The sequence below is a fragment of the Ammodytes marinus genome (assembly GCF_949987685.1).
Source record: "Ammodytes marinus genome assembly, chromosome: 5".
In the NCBI taxonomy this organism is placed as follows: domain Eukaryota; kingdom Metazoa; phylum Chordata; class Actinopteri; order Uranoscopiformes; family Ammodytidae; genus Ammodytes; species Ammodytes marinus.
The window spans coordinates 17,246,279-17,267,239 of NC_137234.1; the positions used below are offsets into that span (position 1 = coordinate 17,246,279).

At 41.0% G+C, this 20,961-nt stretch overlaps 2 protein-coding genes across 2 annotated transcripts; both read right to left on the bottom strand.

The window, feature by feature from the left end:
- Positions 1–325: 325 nt before the first annotated feature.
- On the bottom strand, positions 326–4,020 carry cers3b (ceramide synthase 3b; the record flags this gene model as incomplete). Its single annotated transcript, XM_080027886.1, has 10 exons — positions 326–445; positions 662–815; positions 906–1,012; positions 1,499–1,627; positions 1,858–1,950; positions 2,051–2,101; positions 2,478–2,535; positions 2,653–2,771; positions 3,520–3,637; positions 3,860–4,020. The coding sequence occupies 10 exons, from the start codon at positions 4,018–4,020 to the stop codon at positions 326–328; spliced, it is 1,110 nt and encodes a 369-aa protein (XP_079884012.1).
- A 2,546-nt stretch (positions 4,021–6,566) lies between these two features.
- On the bottom strand, positions 6,567–20,325 carry ano2a (anoctamin 2a; the record flags this gene model as incomplete). The annotated part of the gene is made up of 26 exons (XM_080027657.1): positions 6,567–7,204; positions 7,329–7,932; positions 8,401–8,506; positions 8,672–8,847; positions 9,499–9,551; positions 9,795–9,947; positions 10,053–10,210; positions 10,349–10,449; positions 10,548–10,605; positions 10,702–10,813; positions 11,764–11,965; positions 12,502–12,576; positions 13,243–13,290; positions 13,401–13,475; positions 14,322–14,404; positions 14,601–14,761; positions 14,863–14,997; positions 15,914–15,978; positions 16,457–16,504; positions 16,858–16,913; positions 17,006–17,057; positions 17,180–17,234; positions 17,656–17,828; positions 18,069–18,164; positions 19,648–19,953; positions 20,179–20,325. The coding sequence occupies 26 exons, from the start codon at positions 20,323–20,325 to the stop codon at positions 6,567–6,569; spliced, it is 3,936 nt and encodes a 1,311-aa protein (XP_079883783.1).
- Positions 20,326–20,961: the final 636 nt, after the last annotated feature.

Sequence of the window (20,961 nt, forward strand, 5' to 3'; positions counted from 1 at the left end):
ACACATACCGTTTTTAATAAAGCCACAATTATAAAAACATACATTTTCCTGTAAGTGCTTTGCTTGTTGCATTAAACACACACACATAAGCACAAACTCATTAGTGGCATCTGTCATTATCATTGTGTAATTATCCTCAAAATACAAAAAAGAGTCCACTATTTTAATTAAAAAACAAATGAGATAATACGTTGTTTAAGGAATTCCAGAAACCATGCATCTTCATATCAGTTTAGGTAGGTTATAATCCTTCATGCTTCCTTTAAAAAAAAATAAAAAATGGTCTGCTGTCCATTTAGCCTTTTCTCTGTAGTGTGTGTGTGTGTCAGTGGCCATTGGCCCGGCCTCTGGCTCCGGAGCCATTTCTTTGACCCAATTTGTGCTTTTTCTCTAAGGGTGAGTCACCCTCATCCTCCTCTTCATCGCTCCTGTCGTCTCCTTCCAGCTGCAGGATGTAGATGAGCCGTAGAGAAGAGACGGATAGAAAATAAGTGCGAGCAAAAGAGAAAGCAACAAGACATTATGAGTTGTGAGATGTTGCTTTGTACTGGTCTTCGCTCCACAGAAGTGAATATATATATATATATATATATATATATATATATATATATATATATATATATATATATATATATATACACAGAAATAACAGTAAACATACCTTGCTGAAGATGAGCTTGTAAAGCATTCGTGATATGAGAGCAGCCCAGTAGAAGTGAAGTATCTGTAGGATCAACAGCATCACGTTGAAGAAGTAGTAGCCAAAGAAAGGAGCAAACTGCTCCATCGGATGCACCCATGTGCAGTGGATCAGCCTGTGGAAGATATTGAAGATGATAGTAAAACTTTCACACATTACACCACTAGACTACCACGTGTTGCGTCCTTCCATTTCACATACTTACCAGAAAGGAAAAATGACAAGTCTTGTAAGCGTAAAGAGAATTGTAAACACCACAAACGTGAAGTTGGCGGTTTCCTTCCACTTGCCGTAGTTGAACACCTTTGCACCCTTTGAGATAAAAACAAGGATTTAGATAATTGTTTCAAATAAATAGTTCAGCCATAAAATAATTGCAGGCATGCTATAGGCTCTGCATGAAACCACTGACACAACTACTAATCAAGATGCAGTTAAACCTTCCTTTAAAAATAAAAAGGAAGGGGCGTCCGTGGCGCAGTGGGTAAGGGTGACGCCCCCTGTGCCAAGGCCCGCAACAGACTTGGGTTCGAATCCTGCCCGGGTCCACTCTCTGCATGTCTTCCCCTCTCTGCCCCATTTCCACCTCTGTCTCTACTTACTGTCAATAAAGCATGAAAAATGCCACAAAATATCTTAATAAATGAAAATAAATACATCTTTTTAATCTCAAATTACTTTTAGATTATTGGGAACAATAACCATCCGTTTAAGATGGTCTGTTGCAGGAGGATGTGCCACTCCTATCTACATTCTGACAACATATATCAAAACAGATTAGCTTGCACTTGCACTGACCTCTAGCAGTATGTCAGCAGAGTCGTGACATGCCATCACAAGGGTCCCGATACGGATGTAGTTTGAAATCCAGGAGAAGCTCAGAAGAGTCAGTGTGGCTATATGATGAACCACCTGCTCTTTGAAGTCCTATACACATACCCATATTAGGTAAATGTCATGTCCCATCCCCAATTTATTTAATCTTTCGGACATAAAAGGTAAAATACAGGTTTTGTTTTAAAACTATAATTCAGAAACAACGCAACAAAGATGACAATGAGCGTTATACGATACATTATGAATATTGACTTAAAGGCTTTGAAGAAGTGTGATGCTTTGCTTTGATTTTATACACCTGCACACATTCGTGCCCTCACCTTCCGTTTCACATCTATTGTGAGGCTGAGGAGCAGAGAGAGGTAGAAGCCCATCTCCAAGAGGTAATACCAGTACTGAGACTGCAGCATGGGCTGCATGGACACATAACACACACACATATGGGTGCTCATCGTACCGCATACTGTTATATTGTAAATGTCATCCTTATATCAAAGGCACAACAACACTTACCTGTTTAGGGAAGCCGGCCCAAACCTCCTTGAGATTATAAAGCCACGGTTTCTACAACCAACAAAAACAGAGATGGAGAAGTGTGTGTGTGTGTGTGTGTGTGTGTGTGTGTGTGTGTGTGTGTGTGTGTGTGTGTGTGTGTGTGTGTGTGTGTGTGTGTGTGTGTGTGTGTGTGTGTGTGTGTGTGTGTGTGTGTGTGTGTGTGTGTGTGAGAGAGAGAAAAAACATGACATGAGATAGGAAGACAAGGAGTTTCATATACAGTGCACAGTAGAAGCAGAGGTGGTCGAGAGAGGAATGCAAAGTAAGGGAAAAGGAAGGTCCCACAGGAACAGAAAGCAAACAATCTGTGCAATGGAACTATATGACAAATCTTGTGATAGAGACCGTCGCTGTGATTAAATGGAACAAGGCCAGAGGTACTTACATCATAGAGAGCTAAGACTCCGTAAGCAAACGCAAAAAAATAAAAGACACATCTCCAACTGTTGGCAGACAACAACAATAAAGTCACATATTTACACATATACACTTGCTCTCACATCAGTGTGTAATTACACACACTCACACACACACACACACACACACACACACACACACACCTGGCCTCACAGAACCTCTTGCGAAGCCCTGGACGCTCCTGGTTCCTCCTCCTCCTGAACCAGACATGAACTCTCCTTTCTGACCAACTCGTCTTCTTACACAGAGAACTCACATCAGCCTGAGAGTGAGACACAAAGGAAACGAGCCAGTTGTTACCCTGGAGGATGATCACCCCCTTGTTATGCAGCAGCATTATGATAAGCAACATTTGATGCAGTATAACAATTAAAAAAATAAAAAGAGGGTTAACCGCCAGATGAATTCAGAAGAAAGGGATTTCACAGTGCTTACAGGGGCATCAAATACATTAAAAATGAAGACATGAGAAAATATCAAGATATAATAAAACAGATAATGGATATAGGCAGTCATATTGTTAGAACAATTCAAAGAAATTTCATTTAAAAGACAATAAATACAAGCAAATAAAAAGTTACAGTGGAAAAGGGAAAGAGAAAAAGTCTTCAGATTTAAAATAATATTACATTAAATATTAACTCTCAGACAATTTCTATTCAAGTCTGATATGTTTTAAACTAAGAAGAACCGCACTAAGGATATAAAACAAAGAATTTCCCAGGTTTCCTCTCCTAGAGTATAACTTAGTTCATGTTGAAGATGCCTAAAATGCTATAATGCTTAATTATAACAATAAACTTTATTTCTATAGCACCTTTCATAACAAGAGTTACAAAAAGCTTCACAAAATACAACACTATCCAATGTAGGTGCAAACACTGCAAGTCAATAGAGAAACAGAACATTTTAAAGGAAATCATACACAGAAAATGCAAATAAAACAGGGATTCCAAGAGGTGAACATAGTGAAGTAAAACAAACTCCTTTGAAAGGCCCCTTCAACCAACCTGTGACAGAAGTCGCCCGTGGTGGCAGAAGTAGTTTTCTAGGATATGGTTTGGTTCTGCTGTGAGGCGTACCCTGTCCCTGATTCCCCAAACCTTAGCCAGTGGTGAGGCCAGGTACCTGCAACATTACAGTCAATCTGTATTCAGTATATCATAGTGTACATGAAAGGATCTGACAGAGCACACAGTATTGTGTTTTCCTTCTAAACACAACAGAAGTGACTGGGCTCCACAGACAGTATAAGATTGCTCCAAAGTCCCAGTATTCTGAAACCAGACAATTGCATTGCTGAGATGACTGATATACAGGCACATCCACTTACAACCTCTGTACTCTCACCTCTCAAAGAGATATCTGACCAGGAGCAGGCAGAGAGCACAGGGCAGAGCAGCGTAAAGTTGAGATGCTTTAGCCCCATTGTGCTCCACATCAGACCAAGAAACGTTTCCTGGCAGCCACAGACGCTCCCACCACAGCCACTCACGGAGCGTGTGCAACATGCTGCAGGGAAACAAAGAGCACATACAAGTTTACAACCATAATGAAAACATTTTGTTTTATATCCTTTTTTTTAAATTATGAATGAAAGAAGAGACAAATTGAATTCAAACCAGAACATTAGTCCACAGATAACAAATTATGTGAAGTTGTACACTACATGGGTTGATTTTTATTAGCCTGTACAATGAAGACGAGATTAGATGTTTTCTCTTAGGTGTATTTATTGCCCAAACTTTCCAAGCTTGCCAAATAAGTGTGGAATAAGTTTAGTTCTGGAGTAGCCAGTTCTTAATAAAAAAAACACTGGACACAGTCTGACATGCTGTAGAAGCCAAAAATGCACTACTTTTTTGCAGTGAATCTTCGGTGTCAATTTTCTGTTCTGGTCCCCCCCGATTTGCCACTACGCCCTGATGGTCTCTGACAGCTGTTCTGTGGATTTTAAGGAGGTGAGTCGATTGGATGAGGAGGACTACATTAGATATCAAAGGGCACGAAAGATAGAGAAGGGTGAGGAGCAATTCAAGGAGGTAAAGATTAGATTTCTCTTGCGGACTCTGCCCGTTAAGTGTAGATAAAAACACGTCATTTGAGCAGATGGAAAACTTTATTTTGACTAAAGTGCCATCAAGGCTGTCTATACAAATTAAAAAAAACTATCACTATTAACTCTGATGCCTTGATTTAGTGTGTCCCCTAACCTTAATGTATGTTAATAGTTCAGCGTGGGAAAACAAGAATAATACATACCTGGAGGCAGCGTTGTCTTGCCAACAGTGTGTGTGACAAAGTCCAATGAAGGTAATATTAAATATTCAGTCCTTTGTTGCTTGCGGTCACAAAATACATCTGTCAATGTATAGACACACACTGAAACTGTGTTAAGCCGGCCTGTTTTTATATAGTTCATGTACTGCACTTATCTACATCAGATAGCCTATCAGATACTGTGGAGCCTTCATTCAAAGCCAGTGTAAAAAGTAAAGAAAGAAAAAAAGTTAAATGTTTACTCATGAGTTTATGCTAGCCCTAATCTATGTAATGTATCCCGTTGTGTGTGAGGTGGCAGGTTCCGGTTAGACTAGTGTTGATTTTTCTGAGCATGTGTTTGGTCGCTTACCTGGTTCAAAGGATTGGGATCCCTCCCTCCCACTCTGTCTGTCTGTCTGTTTATCCGCTCTTGTGATCACACCCTCAGTCGCAGCAGGGCCCTTTAAGGCGAGGTTTGCTGTCGGAGCATTTTGTATCTTCAGTTGTAAATGGCAACTGCAGAAGGTCATCTGAGTGTGCGATTGTATGCGTATCCTCACCTGCAAGAATTATTTTGGAATGCTTGGAAGCTCCCACAGAGGCCCCATTCAGTAGTGGTGCAGGGGAGGAGGAGCTAGTGCAGGTTATGGACAGAGGAGAAAAGGGGAACTTTAACACACACACACATGCACACATGCGCACGCGCGCACACACACACACACACACACACACTCAGATGTAAAGAAAGCGAAACATCACTCTGCATTGATAGTTGTCTGGGTTATTAGCAAACAAATATCAATAAAAATTAAGTGACCTTGGTTACAATTAACCATTTTTCCTGCTCATCGTCTTTGAGGCAAATTGCATTTTCTGTAAATGAATTAAATTCTGAGGTGTTTCATTTCTTATACTTTTGCAGGATAACATTGAAAATGTCAGGTTTTAGAGGGATACCAAAGTGAAGCAATGCATCACCGAGCACCCACATGAAAATGACGGTGAAATTGAGGACTTTCGCCAAAGGGGGGCAACATAGACAACATAATAGATGTAGGCCTACGAGTGTTTATACTGTCACCATATTTGAATTGGGAGAAGAAGAAGGACCTCTGGATGTATGATGTTATTTGTCACCTCTTATCTATACTGAATATATATTGGCAAATTGTTATAATAAACCGTGATAAAAAATACTTTAAATTCTTATGGTAATCGAAATACGTTGACCTTGAGAAAGAAAAAAACGGATATCAAAAATATGTCCTTTTATTATGATTTTACATTTTTTATATATCAAAACCTCTAATAAATAAACATTAGGTCTACAAGCATAACTGCTGTATATATTTCCATCTCCCTCTGGTCTACAAGGCAGCACTGCTGCATGGTTGGGGACTTACAAGTAACAGAGGAGCAGTGGCTACTGAGCTGTGTCTGTGAGCAAAAGAACAAAAAAAAACAAAAAACAAAAATAGACAAAGTTCAAATTTCCGGGGATATTTTTATGGGCACAGCAGGGAGAGTTTCAGAGAAGTGTTTTTCTCCTGATTGTCCAGCACCCGTTGTCTCTCGATCACCCAGTGGTATAAACATCTCTGTGACAAATAAGAGGATAAAAAAAGGACGTTCAGTTGATCTGGATGGTCTCTCTTAAGTTAAGACCCTCCAGGTATTATACATGCAGGTAGGGAGAACAGACGGAAGGGGTCAGGCTCCAGGCACAGACGAGACAGGCTAATCTGGATAGTCCTCCTCCTCCCTTCTCCCACCCTCTGTCCCATTCTCTCTCTCCTCATAGTGGCGGTTTGCGCTTCAGTTCACTCGGAGATGGAGGGATGCGGTCTCCCAGCTTGGTGAAGCTGGTGGACTGGCTAGGCTTGATGGCGGGCTCCTCTGGACCGGGGGCCCTCTGTCGCGCAGGCAGAGTGGAGCAGCGGCCTTTGCCCCTGGAGCGAGGCTGCTGAAGCGGAGGGCCTTTCAGAGCAAAGAGTTCGATGGGGGCCTGGGGCTGTTGGGCCGCGGGGGGCTGTGCGGCATGGGGGGATGAGGGAGGTGGCGCCGATAGTGAAGAGCCGAGAGGAGCCAGTGGGATGAGTGTGGCTGCGTGCTGGAACCTGGTGAGGCTGGTGGAGTGGCTGGGCCGTGGCAGGCTGTAAGAAGCATCAGACCCTCTGTGACGGGAGGGCAGGGTGGAGCAGCGAGCCTTTGCCTTTGAGCCTGGCTCTCCGGGAGAAGGAGCAATAAGCCAGAAGGGCCTTCTGTCTATATCTGATGGTGCGACGTCTGCACTGGAGCTCCTCAGACTCTGGTACGAGGCTCTCCTGGATGACGGATGTGACAGAGGTTCCTGGTCTTTCTCATGTTCCTCTTTGGAGCCCGAGCGGGGAAGCTCTGCAACTAGAGCTGCGCTGGATGAGGGTTCTGCTTCATCTACATGACAAGAAAAATGAAAAATTAATCACGAGACACAAAAGAGGACAAAAAATGACTGTACAGAAAAAGGTGAAACAATAGAAACCATCAACAGATACATTGAGTTTTTCTCTCCCCTCACCTAATAGGCCCATCTCGCTCATGAGCGAGTCCAGATCGAGAGTCACGCTCTCATTCTCAACTTCCTTCACTTTAACTTCCACTTCCGTTTCTTTTTCCTTACTTTCTTCCTCTTCCTCCTTTTCTTCCCCTACCTCTGGCTCCTTCCCCTCTTTCATGTCTTCTTCATCTTCTCCTTTTACTTCTGCGTCTTTTTCTTTTTCCTCCTCCTCCTCAACCGCTCCGCCCTCGTCTTGTCCTTCGCCTCCGCGCTCTTCCTTCACATTTCCTTCTTGGTCTTCTCCAGAGTCCTTCCCGACCTCTGGATCACTGTCGCTGGCTCTCAGTGGTTCATCAGGACACGTCTCCTTCGTCCTTTCTTCTTCGTCCTCTTCCACTTGTTCATCCTCTTGTTCCTCCGACGGTGCTTCCACCACAATGTCTATGTTGGCGGGGAAGCGCTGGATGGAAGGTCTCCGGGAGAGAGATTTGGAACGTGCTTCTTGGTCTTGATTCAGCAGAAACTCCATCAGCATCATGTTCTCCTTCTTAAGCTGCTCCCGTAGAGATCGCGGCACGTCCGGGATCATCCAGGCCACCAGCATGCTGAGGAACATGGCAAAGTTCTGTATGGAAATGGACAAGGAAAAAAAATGTAAGCTTGGAGTTAACACTGCCCTAGTTTACATGATAATCCATTATTTTTATAGGAATATTGGATACACTTGTTCTAGAGTAAACAGGTGTTGATCTTGAACCCTAATGAGTTCCATACAGTGAGGTAAACAGATTTTAGAATTTGGGGAAGAGAAATCACTGTGAGTCCGTATCAGAAGAGAAACAGTTGGATCAATGCATCCCCACTTAATTCAAGGTGACACCAATAAAGACAGACAGTGGTGAAAAATAAGTGAAGCAAGATTTAAAAAAAAAATAAAAATAAATAAAAGTAGGCTATTTGATTTAGGGTGCACATCAACATTTGAAGAAAGCCACATATCTAATGTTCATGGATTAAAAAAAAGGTATAGGACATTAGACAGCACTATTTTAAGACATTTACGTAACCACATTTGTAAATATTACTGTCATACCTGGAAGAATATCACGAAGGCCAATTTGGCGGCCAGGACGGACCAGTACTGTTTAGAGAACGTGTAGGAATCTTGCTCCCACGGTGGGTCTCTGTAATCCTTATACCTGATAATGAGAGATAAACATGGTTTGCCTCAGTTGAACCCCTGCTATTTTTCAGTTTCCGAGTTTTAGTTTGAGTTAAATCAGGAGTTAAGCCGCTGGGGCCCGGGTTTTAAGGAAAATCCACGGAAATCAAGGCAATGTTAATGGAAGGAGAGTCAATCTGACCTGCACATCACCCCAGTATAGAGGGTGGAGGTTGGCGCAGTGCCAGCTGTGAAGTTGCCGACATTGAAGTAGGACAGAGAATGTTCCGTGAAGCCATTCATGGTGCCGTTTACGCTGTACATGTACTGGTAAACCATCCGTGGCACAAACTCCGATGTGAAGGAGATGACAAATGCCTGAGGAGACAAGCAAGGAGAGGGAAATTACAACATTATAATTCATGCACATTATGTTACAGCTGGTGCTGGCACATGGACAAATTTTTTTTAAAGAACACAAAAACAAAAACAAACGCAAACAACAAACATGGCAAACTCTACATTACAGGCTTCTAAGGACTACCAATTACATTGTTTTAACTATAGGCAAATGTTAAGCAGAAAATAAGAAGTAAACAAGGGGTCATGTATGTCCCTTCAGTACTGTTATATAGTCAAGGAAAGGCTGCCATATCCATTTAAAAGTCTCTGATTTCCCTGAAATCTCATAATGAATGTGAACAAGAATGTGAATCCATTCATGCTAATTTAAAAGAAAACTTTTTTTTATGCAGAAGGACATGTAGCAGGTACACACTTTGTTGACACTTTGTTTTTTGTTCTGTTTACATAAACTCTCACACAGATAAAAGTGTAACCAAACTAGTAGACACAAGACTTGAAGATGTAAAAAAGATTCAATTAAAGCAGCAAAACTTTGTTAAAGAGATAAAGTAAATTGTTGCTAGCATCACATTTGTTAGACATCCTCAGCCAGAGTTCAAAGGTTATGGCCACAGTTGACACACACACACACACACACACACACACACACACACGCACACTTACATTGGTTATGACTGAGAATTTGCTGATTCCGGAGAGAAGGTTGAACCAAATCCCTGGACATAGCGTGTGCATTAAAAGAAACAAATAGGGAAAGGGAAGGCAAAGGTGTATATGTCAATGTGTGCATGTGCGTGTGTGTTTGTGTCAAGGAAAGTGAAAGTTAAAGACAGACAACACAGAGACAAAAGGAGGAGGTGCAGAGGAAAATGAAAGTGATAAAAAAGTTCCAGGATAGCTTGTTTCACATTCACACAGAGACTGGAAGAGCGGAGGAGGCTCTCATGTTCGACCCATACCTATGTCTTTACACCTTATAGCGTCGGGCCGTCGGATCTCATTGCAGAATTTGGCAGCGTCGAGGCGAATCTCGATGACGTTGTTGAGCAGAGCAAACGCTGGCGCCAGTGGGAAGGAGGCCACAAACAGAGTCACAAACCCGTACTGGATAACTGTAAACATAGAAGACGCACACGGTTGAGATGTGACATTGCGTGGGTTCAGCAGTGAGCGACTCGGTGAATAAAAGAGCGAGCAATTGACTAGAGTAGACTCACTCATCTCCATGTACTCTGGGCAAACGCCTTCGAAGGGATCCAGGGCGAAATCTTTGTTGAATTGTTGCTTCGGCCTCTTCTCTTCTTCCGACTCATTCCCTGCCGCTAGTTTTTTTGCCTTTTCCTCCTGTATTGCTCTGTACATCTTTTTTAACTTACTGCAAAAGAAACATAGTAATACATAGAGTCAGAGCGAAAAAAATAAAATAGCCTACACTGGAAATTCGGCAAATGAAGAACAGTTTAGGGAGATGGTGCAGAAGGAAAAAATAAAAAATATATAAATCTAGACATACGGTATAAGAACTTCAAACACATTGTTTTGGATGAGCTGCTTTCCGAGCATGATCATGCTGAGCTGGATGCACAGCTCGATGAGGCAGCCGGGTGGAGCGCACTGTAGGAAACATAACACCCACATGTTTATACTAGACACAGATGCACATTACCTTGCATAAAGATATAATAATCACCAATCCGCGCAACGGAACCTACCTCCTCCATGCGATAGTTTCCGAAGACGTAAACATAGTCACCAGGCCGCCCAGCAAACCTGCATAAACAGAGGAAGAATAATTTCCATGATGAGGAAAAAAACAGCCAATGCTGGGAAGTGAGTGTAGTGTAAGATTTTAGGAAAGACACACACCTGCCCTTGAAGAAGGCCACATAGAAAATAGGTGCAAAGGCGTTCATGGATTTGAGAAAGAAAGACTTAAAGATCACTTTCTCTTGAAACTCGTCCTGTGTCTTGGGAAGTTCTGGTGGAAGGGAGCAACAACAAATGTAAACATATCATCATGTTTCAATCACAAGGATTTGCCTTTCGCATAAATCGCATACTCTTTATTTATTTTTTTGTTATTGTACATACTACATCTGACCATAAACAGAATCTAGTTAGCATGCAGTAGGCATACAATTGGGACATACTTTTACCTATTTATTTCATCATAACATTGCACCTTGATCTTGCCTCTTGCTTTTATATCCGTCGCATCCCCGGTCGCCCAAATAGCATGCTGTTTTCAACACTAAAAATCTTGGCTGGATGTATTAAGCATCCTGGTATTTTTAAGCATACTTCATCTGACCACAAGAATCGGGAAGTCCTAAATCTTTTTTATACCATACTTAATAGCAGAAAGTATGAGTAATGGAATGCAGGGTATGTTTTGAAACTATATTATTGACAGCGTACAGCATCAAATTACAATGATCCCACACTATAATTCAAGTAATGCTCAGTAATCAGTCACACCAAAACCTTTACCCTGCATTTACCCTCATAAAGTCTAAATCTATTAGAAAGATGGTATGGTCAGATAATGCCTGAAAAAAAATTGCAAACAGGATTATCTTCAAAGGCCAAATTTAAGTCATAATAATATAAACAGAAAAACATTTGGCTTAAGATTAAGTTATGTAACTTACATAATCTTCTTGTTATGTAAGTTACATAATCAGCATTTATTACGTATAATGCAATGTTGAAATATTGGAATTGATATCTCAACCATGCCCATTTCGGATGTGTCTGCTCCCTATATTTAGCAAAATATCTTTTTTAATTTGGCAATCTGCCCTATCTTGATAAACTAAATCAAATATAAATAAATACAAAAAACTTTTTGTGGTCACACCAGCACAGAAGTGATAACTTAACACTGAGGCTTTCCATATTATTGTAGTAAACAATAAAATACAATACCCAGTTCTGTCAGCCACACAGCGATAGCTCCATACACCTCTTCCAACACCAGGACCACTAGCATATTCACCACGATGCCTGTGGTGGTGACAGTCAACCTCACGCTGTCCTTAGCTTCAGGATCAGGGTTCATGGACCACACGCTCAACATGCAGATACGATAAACTGCCACCCCGAACACCGCCGAGAAGGTGACAAAGATCTGAATACACACACACACACACACACACACACACACACACACACACACACAAACACACACACAGACAAAAGTCTCAAGTTGGATGACAAGCTTTTGCTGTAGAAGATTGATTCCCTCTGAATACAATTCTTCCAGATGAAAGTGTGTTTTTAAATATTTGCTACATGTCAAAATCAGTTTTGTAGTTTGTATTATTTTTTGTAATTCTAACCACAGGTTAATTGTTCTGTTATTTATGTTTAATATGGACTTGAACATCTGAAATGCAATTGCTGCTAGTACAAAATTAGTGGACATCTCAAATGAATGGATATGATATGGAAAACAGTGAGGAAATGATGTGGGCAAATGTAAAGAAAATGTAAAGACAGAAGAAGCAAACACATATCTGATAAATGTTGTGATATCGTCTTTAGAAAATGAAAATAATAATTGAATAGTGTGTGATGTGCAATCATTATAAAATTAAACAGGGGATCAACAAGGAAATGCATAGAGATAGGAAAAAACTATACTGTAAAGTATGAATGCAGTACCAGTAGAAGTATGGTGGACACATTGATGAGATAACCTGGCAGGTGATCCTCAATGTCCAGGGACTCTGGCTCTAGCTGTCAAGTAAACCACCACAAAATGAGCAAACCACACACATTGATGTATATGCTTATATGTGTGCACAGTACAAAATGTAATTTTCACTTTTCTGTAATGCTGAACACAAGTTTAGAAATACACACACACACACACACACACACACACACACACACACACACACACACACACACAAACACACATATACTGTGTCTTCTGTGTGGCAGGTGCATTGTTGCCATCTGAAAGGACAGCAATTCCATCCCCTTCTTCCTCTCCCTCCTCCCCTCTCTCTCTCCATCAGTAATCTGAGCTAATCTCAGGCAGGTAAGCAGCTTTGGACTCAACCACCCACAGTCGGTTAAGGGAAGGAAGGGGGGGGGGGGATTCCTCTCTATGCACTGACATAAACTCAAGAAGACAGTGAGTGTGTTTACCTTAATTCAGATGACAAACTTGAGACGGGCTGTAATATTCGCTTAACTGCTGCTACACAAGCCAATATTACAGCCTTCAGTGTGTGAAGTGCAAGTGAGAAAAATGCAACCCGTGTTAGCTCATTGGCGATGAAGTATGTTTAAATGACCTCAATGTAACCCCTCCCTTCCCTCCTTCCCTCCTTCCTCTTGCTCGTGCTGCTGCTCCACCCACATAATGTCCTATCACACGGAGCAGTGCATTGATACCTGGGAGGCCAGCATCTGGTCTCTTTCTCCATCTGTGTGACTCAACTGCTAGAGAGTTAAAAAAAAATCAGAGCGAGAAAATCTTGTCAATAATATTGCAATCAATAATCAATCAATCATGAAATTGTATCTGAAGCACACACACTCAAATATAATACCTTCTGCGCAGTCTGTGCTCTCATCTTTATTTTCTTCTCGTGCAGAGCTTCCTCATATTCAGGCCTCACTTCCTCCTGCAGCGCACACACAAACATTTGTTAAAAAACAGAGGACCTCAAGGCTTCAGTCACTAAATAAAGCCACAGAAATGACCGTCTCAAATTAGCCTGAAGCTAGACCATTTACACAACACAGCGGCGCTCTCTGACATTTTTGACAACTGATGCATGATACTTGTAGCTTTATGCCCTTACTGCAAAAGATAGGAGTTTGGTGACTTTGTGTTTCAAACTCTAGGGGAGAGGGGGGCAACAGCGGGATGTGTTCAAGTTTTAGCTTCACAACATCATGTTCCTTGGCAGCGATGTTTAACAAAGGAATATCGATAATTTCACAAAAGATTCAAACCAAATTCTGATTCTCTTCTGATTTCAATGTAGGTACATTTATTGAGTAGGGCAACCTGACTCACCTGGACTCGCTCCTTTGGACAGCAGAGACAGAAATAAATAAAAGAGAGACAGAGAGACAGAGAGACAGAGAGTTATATTTGGTCGGGATGGTTTACGTTGTGACCCTGCTGTGTCACCTTATCCAGCAAGCGCGTTACAGACCAATCCCATTATAGAACTTCACAGGGTAAAGAGTCATGTCAATGCATGTGTACATGGATGGCCATGTGCGTCGTACACATCGCTGTGTTTGCATTACCGGGAAGAGCATTGCACAGAGACAACAAATAATCTGCATGGTGACCCACGACCTATCACTGCCCTCGTGGTTGACCTGGGGCCATTGGGTCAACTCTGATTAGGCCCTTTAGCAAACAGGAGTGGTGAAAATAGAAAGTGAATGCATTTGTTGTTTGTATTATTTTCACAGTCGGTGGCATGTGAGGAAAATGTTTTTATTTGTTTTACCTCTTCATCCTCCAGGCTTGTCAGGTCCCACATATGTTTCAGACACATCTGTCGCCTCTTCCAGTGCTCAAGGAAACAGGCAGCTACGAGAAGATACACAGAAGGATTATGTTTTAAAGAAAGCATTGCCCTAAATAACCGTTGTGTTCTTTTTTCAATGGCCTGTGCAATGCGGAAACATACGAAGCTTAATTTTGACAAATATTCAACTGCTGATTATGATGTCGATGTTGCTATTTCACTGTCTTTGAAGTGTAGTGTATCAGCATGTATAGTTACCCCACAGAGACATGAAAATGGCAAAGAGGACAGTGACTCCATTGTCGAACAGGTATGATGCTCGGGCCAGTGAGCACACCGTACTCAGACGCCAGTAATCGCACACTGCATCGCATAGCGGACACATGGTGATGTTCAGGTTGTCATCACATGTCTCCTGGCTGGAAATATAAGTATGAAACACTCAACGAAAATAACATGATCATATGTATGTTATGATTTGATAAGGATGTCTAAGTTTGAAGAGTTTGCATCAGCCTACCTTGGCACATTGGTATCCACAGTGAATATGCCATACAGGAAGACAAAGATCCCCAGTACAGAGGGAGGGACAAGGATTCGAGTATAAACACCCATCCAGGCAAAGTACAACCCAATCTGCTCTCCAAAGTACTTCCTGTTAAGATAAAAGGCAATATATCAAACAGCTGCCTGAGCTTGGCTTGGTTGACAGGTCAACCCATCTCCCGTCCGGAATAGTGAACATTGTCTTGCCATAGAACCACGGATAACGGAAACAACCTCTCAAATTGTGACACAAGCACCAATTTTTGTATGCACTCTTGCGCCAAGGTTTGCAGGGAAAAATTAGCCACTTGAAAATCCAAGATGTCCACCATTTACGCCATAAAAAAAAGTAATTTCACCATAACCTTTGATAGAATGCTCTGAAACTAATGATTTGGCTATACAATCTTAGAATTCTGACCATAGAGAAAATGTATTTACAACTTAAGACCATTTGAGAAACTTCTTCCCATCAACTCTAGTAAATCAAATATAAACCAATAGGCTATTAAGACATTTAAGATGCAGATACAGTACACTTTTTTGAACTCATTTTTAACCATCCACACTTTGGCCCATGATTAAGTATCACCAAAGTAGTGGCTTGCTTTTCAATGTTCAATTTGCAGAAGGAATTCATAGTTCTTTTGCACCCCTATCAGCTCAAATGTTTCACTTTCATACAAGACATACCAGGACTTAATTGGCAGACTACAGTTACATTTGCTGACCACCTCATAACTTCTTCAGAGTACAGTTCCTTTCCATTTTATACACCCAATGAATTTTAATCTTCAAACAGCATTAGTCCAAGAAATGTACTGAGTAATGTTGTCAGCTGTCTAATGAATAAAACAAACTCAAACACATACCTTTAAACATTAAAACCAGAGACACTGATAATTTGGAGTGGTATGTTGCTGTATATAGTTATCCGCTGACATTTGCTGAAAACAGTTGTACATCAAAAGTACATTTTTACTTTACTTTACTTTATTTGTCTTTCATTTTAGTTTATTCCATACCTGACAAGGTCAATGGGTTGGTATTTGAACATGACTCCATAGTTGGCCCATTCTTCATGGAGGATCTGAAGGACAAGATCCAGGACAAGAATAAAACACAAGTTAATAACAGTAGCAGGATACAAATTAGCAAATAAATGTGGTCTCAGATGTTAGGTTTTTCAGAGCTATACTGTAGAAGGGGTGGTATAAATTAAGCCCAATTCATATATAATATCAATACATCTTTGTCACGTGGCTGCTGAACTGCTCCTTACATCTATAAAAGTCAAAATAGCATTACATTTGACAATGCACAATATGATATAATGCCTTTCCCGGGTACTTATTCAACTGTGAAAACACATCACACTTCTAAAAGAGTGCTTCACTGATTTAAGAATGCACTCCTAAAACACTAACAGACACACAACTACATTTTGTCTCTTAAGTATTCAAACCAATGCTGTTGAACAATGGCTGGTATCATCTCCACTAATATTAGCATTAGGGTTGTTTGAGAAACCCATTTGGATACAACTCATGAAAAAACACTCATCTCACCTGTCGGTCATTTCGCTGGTCCTTTCGTCCTCTTCTTGTGAACGATCCCTAAAAATAAAATAAAAAGTGAGCTTATCTTTATATGAGATACAGTGTCTCAATGGATGCCATATTTAGGTCATATGTTTTTTATCATAACTGCATTTGGTGGTCTAGTTTCAGTAGTTGTTATTATTAAAATTGATTCCCCACTTTTTCCCCCATTTAACCCAAATATTGACAAACCTGTCTTTCATGGCACATTTATGTAAAGGGGAATTAGCATGCACAACAATTCTTAACATAAGATGCATTTTTTTAAAGGCCATTAAATCAAACATTTACAGATATGACACATGTATGTTTTAAAGCAAATATACTGCCAAATTGTCCAGTAAAGTTGCTATTTCTGTTATACTCACATCATGCAGAGAGAAGGCAGAGTCATAGACACCTCGTGCCACTAATGAGCTGATGCCTTATGACACAAAGAGGAAGCATAACAAAGTGTCATGACACATTCAGTATTTAGAAACAGGAACCATGAGGAGAACAAAAGTAACACCTCACCAGTGGTTTGGCAAGTATGTCTGCAGGAAGTGCGTGACATGATCTCAGCCACCTAGACACAAACATAGCACAGTCCAAATGGTGATGTGAGGTCCAATGCATTTGACGAAAACATATTAAAAATGTCCCATCCATCGCAATGTAAAATAAGAGGATATTTGTTTGTGGACTCACTATTCTGCTGCGTGTTGCATTGTCAAATACGGCGTCTGTTGACTTGATGTCATACCTGCAGGAAATGACAAGAAGGAATGGAAGACCTGATGTGAGTGTCCCATGTTAACAAAAAACTTGATACCAAAGCTATGGATTAATGATTATCGGACCACTGTTCAAACATGCATCATTGACAACTCAAAGATTTATATTTGTTTAATTCACTATAACAGGTCAACCTAAGGTTGAGTGTTACTGTTACTTATGTAATCACTCACTATGTCCCAGTAGCACACAGATCCTGTGGAATCCACATTTCAGTTGTGTAAACACTAAACATTCAATAAACCTAAGTGCTCCAAAGTGTCAATGTAAGAGTGAGAAGAGCACACTCCAGAGGATTTAGATATTAGGTTGTTATCTAAATCACTAACCATGGCTGCACTAAAAGGCCAGCCAAGGGTCACTTCTAAAGTGAAATACCAGGTACTTACAGGTAGAGCTTGTCTCTGATAAAAGGGTGTTTGAGGGTTTTGAAATGAATGCGCGTCTCTGAGTCTCTGCCAGTTTCAACTTCCGGGACGTCTGGTTGTAACGGCATGCTGACTTTGTTCATGAAGGAATCCCATTTACCGGCGATGCCCATCCGCTTCCGTAATTCACACTTCTGCTCAATGAAAGCAAAGGCAGCAAATAGGCTTGATTAAATCTACTCGGCCACACTGTATTGGTTTTACCACACTTCACATTTATCTCTACTATTCTCTGACATACAGCTCTTAGTTTTATTAGTTTTACAATGGGATCGTAATGTGCACCAAAATATTTTTTTGCAAATGTTGAAATATGTTAAATACAGCAGGGATATTAAAGAGTGGAGTGTGTAAAGAACTGTCCAACTGCTGACCTTTTTGACAGGAACTTTGATCTTCTGAAGCTCTGCTTCCCGACTGAGAATTGGCCATGGGATGTGCAGCCGATTAAACGACATGCCGTTTGACCTCTGCACGTAGACACACACATTAACACACAGATAAGATGAAGTTTAAACATGAAAAAAAACACTATATGCATAACTTCATACTATAAACCCCTGATAGACTTTGATTACACAAGGAGCAATATTTTTCATAATTCCAGGCCTATATGAATAGTGTGTGCCTGTATTCTTTCCACTTTTGTCTATGCCTTTAATTGCTCTTTATAGTTGACCTGAAGCAGACAGATGATCTTTCTCTAAACCTGTTAGTGTGCTAATTTGTGTCATAAGAGGCTGTTTTGTCGTGAATCCCATTATTTCAAGCCCAGAACCTTTGATATATTACCTTTATTATACCTGTTGGACTAGGTACCTGAAGCCACTATAATGTAGTCACTTATCCATTTTGATCATGGGAAAGGTGTTCAGCTATTTTATCTGAATTACAACCTGCCCCTGCAATTTCTGTAATGACCTTAGTGCATAGCAGCCACAGCTGCACAGGCCCAAACGACACCTGCTGCACCTTTAATGTTTGTGCTACCAGCAATTTTCCTGTGGAAGCATTACAATCTATTACAGCGTCACCAGACCCCACCAGGAAATAAAACATTCCTGTTAAAATGAAGCAAAAATATGAATAAAAACCAAATCTCTGCAAGATATTTGAGGGGGGGTTCAAATATGCTCCATCATTTTCCCATCTAGTGAAAGATTATTGCCAAAGTTTGGCAGCAAAGTAAAGTACAACACTGACGTGACATTCATTCCCTGATCAACAACGCTACTACAATCAATCCTTCCCTTTTCATTTCACGAAATGTTAGATAATGATATTTGGCCAGAGTCATACTGATGCAGATACAAACACTGATACAGTACATCTGTGCACCCTCTTCTACCCATTCAGGCAAAATGAAACCCAGCAATCACCCTCCCATACACATTTATCTGCCGGCAAGCACACTTCCGGGTAGTGGAGTGCTCTCTAACAAAATCCTATAATCTGCCCTTTAGCTTTACACTTACTGTCTTAATCCTCAACCAAAACAGAAGCTGAATTAACACACAAGGATCACACAAGATCATACATTCATACACAAACACACAGATGCACACACAAACATGCATGCGGACCATACCCAAATATAGAATACAAAAAATTAAATCAATAACACAAACACATACACACACAGCTGCAAATGTAGGTCTACAGTACATAACAACAGACACGCAACATACGTGTCATTATTATTGTTTTGGTTTTTATTACTAAACTTGATTAACTTACGATACTACTTTAATGTAATTAGAGTCCGGCATGTCCTTCAGCTTCAAGGGACAGGCCTTGAACAGAGTCTTATCCTCAACCCGTTTGGTAGCCATCCAATCACAGGCTTTGCGGTCACATCACTTAAGGACACCTCTGACCTATAAATGTCTATTGGAGTGTACAGCACAGGAAAAAAATAATCACGGTGAAAGCACTGTAAAGGCAGACACACACCTGTTTGTCACGCTCAATCTGTAGTCCAGCTTCCATTAGACCCGCTTCAAATTCCTCCCTCATTAAAGCCTTTTCCTCCTCGGTGAGCTTGGACTCTTCCCCGTCTGCTGCGTGTGCACCTGCCTCCCCAGACTCTGCTTCCCCATCCCATAGGCTCTGTCTATGCATCGGTGCAGTCCCATTGGAAACAATGGAAAGGCGTGCCTTGGATGATCGCCTTTTTCTGAATTTGTAGCAAAGGACATAGTCCACTTTCCTCTTGCCATCAGCAAAAAAAAGCCCGGGGCCTAATTCGATGCCATTCTCCTACACAGACACACAAAAATACATCGGTCAGTAATTAATGAGGCAAGTGATGAGGGTTACAAGTAGGGCATTCAGGGAGTATTACAGAGTAGGAGCATGTCAATTAGTCAATGTGTGTCAGCTCAGGGAGGAGGAAATCTGAGCCGAGAGAGAGAGAGCTGACATATTGATGCAGGGTGTCAAAGCTACAGGGTGTGAATGTTTGCATTGAGGAGGAGACCATACCGGAGGAAGGGACTCTTCATCATCAGTGGGGCTGAAAGGGGTTCCATTGGCGGCATCAAGCCCAATATCGGACAGCGATCGGGCCAATGAAACAAGCTTTGCTGATTGACTGGACGTCGGCTCACTCATTTCTGTGGTGACAGGCATACGTTCTTTTGCGTTTCATCCCTCTGTTGGTATGAAAAGAAAAAATGGGTTCAGAAGGAGCAATGAGTTGGAAACTATAATGTTCCATTAACGGAGCAACCATTCCTCCAAATAGGATCATAATATTTTAGGACCTTATATAATCATCAAATCATAACAGGAGAAGCCACACTCCCGATTACCAACCTAATTTAGCACTGCTTTCACCTGTGATAAGCACCCCCCCAGATACGCCTGAATCTAACAGGCAGACCGCTGGCAGGCGTTGCCTGTGCCCCCACGTGGGTCTTGCCATTCAAAACAGACTGGGTTTTTTGGAAGGCGGGTCTTGAAGAGATAGCGCTAAAACTCAGTGTTTCAGACAGAGGCTGAAAGGGAGATTCAGCAAGGGCACTGTGAGAAATATAGAAGTTTTTTTGGACACTACACCATGAAAACAGTTTCTAGTACAAATAAAATTTTGAACCTGAAAATTAGCATAATATTTTGCCTTTCATACAAATAGTTTTCATTGGCCTGAAAATGTCCATTAGAGCAAAAGTCTGAAAGAATAACGATTATTGTGTGTAATGGGATTTCTTGACAATAGTGTAGCTCATTATGCCAATTGTTAAAGTTAATTAATGTTACGTTAGT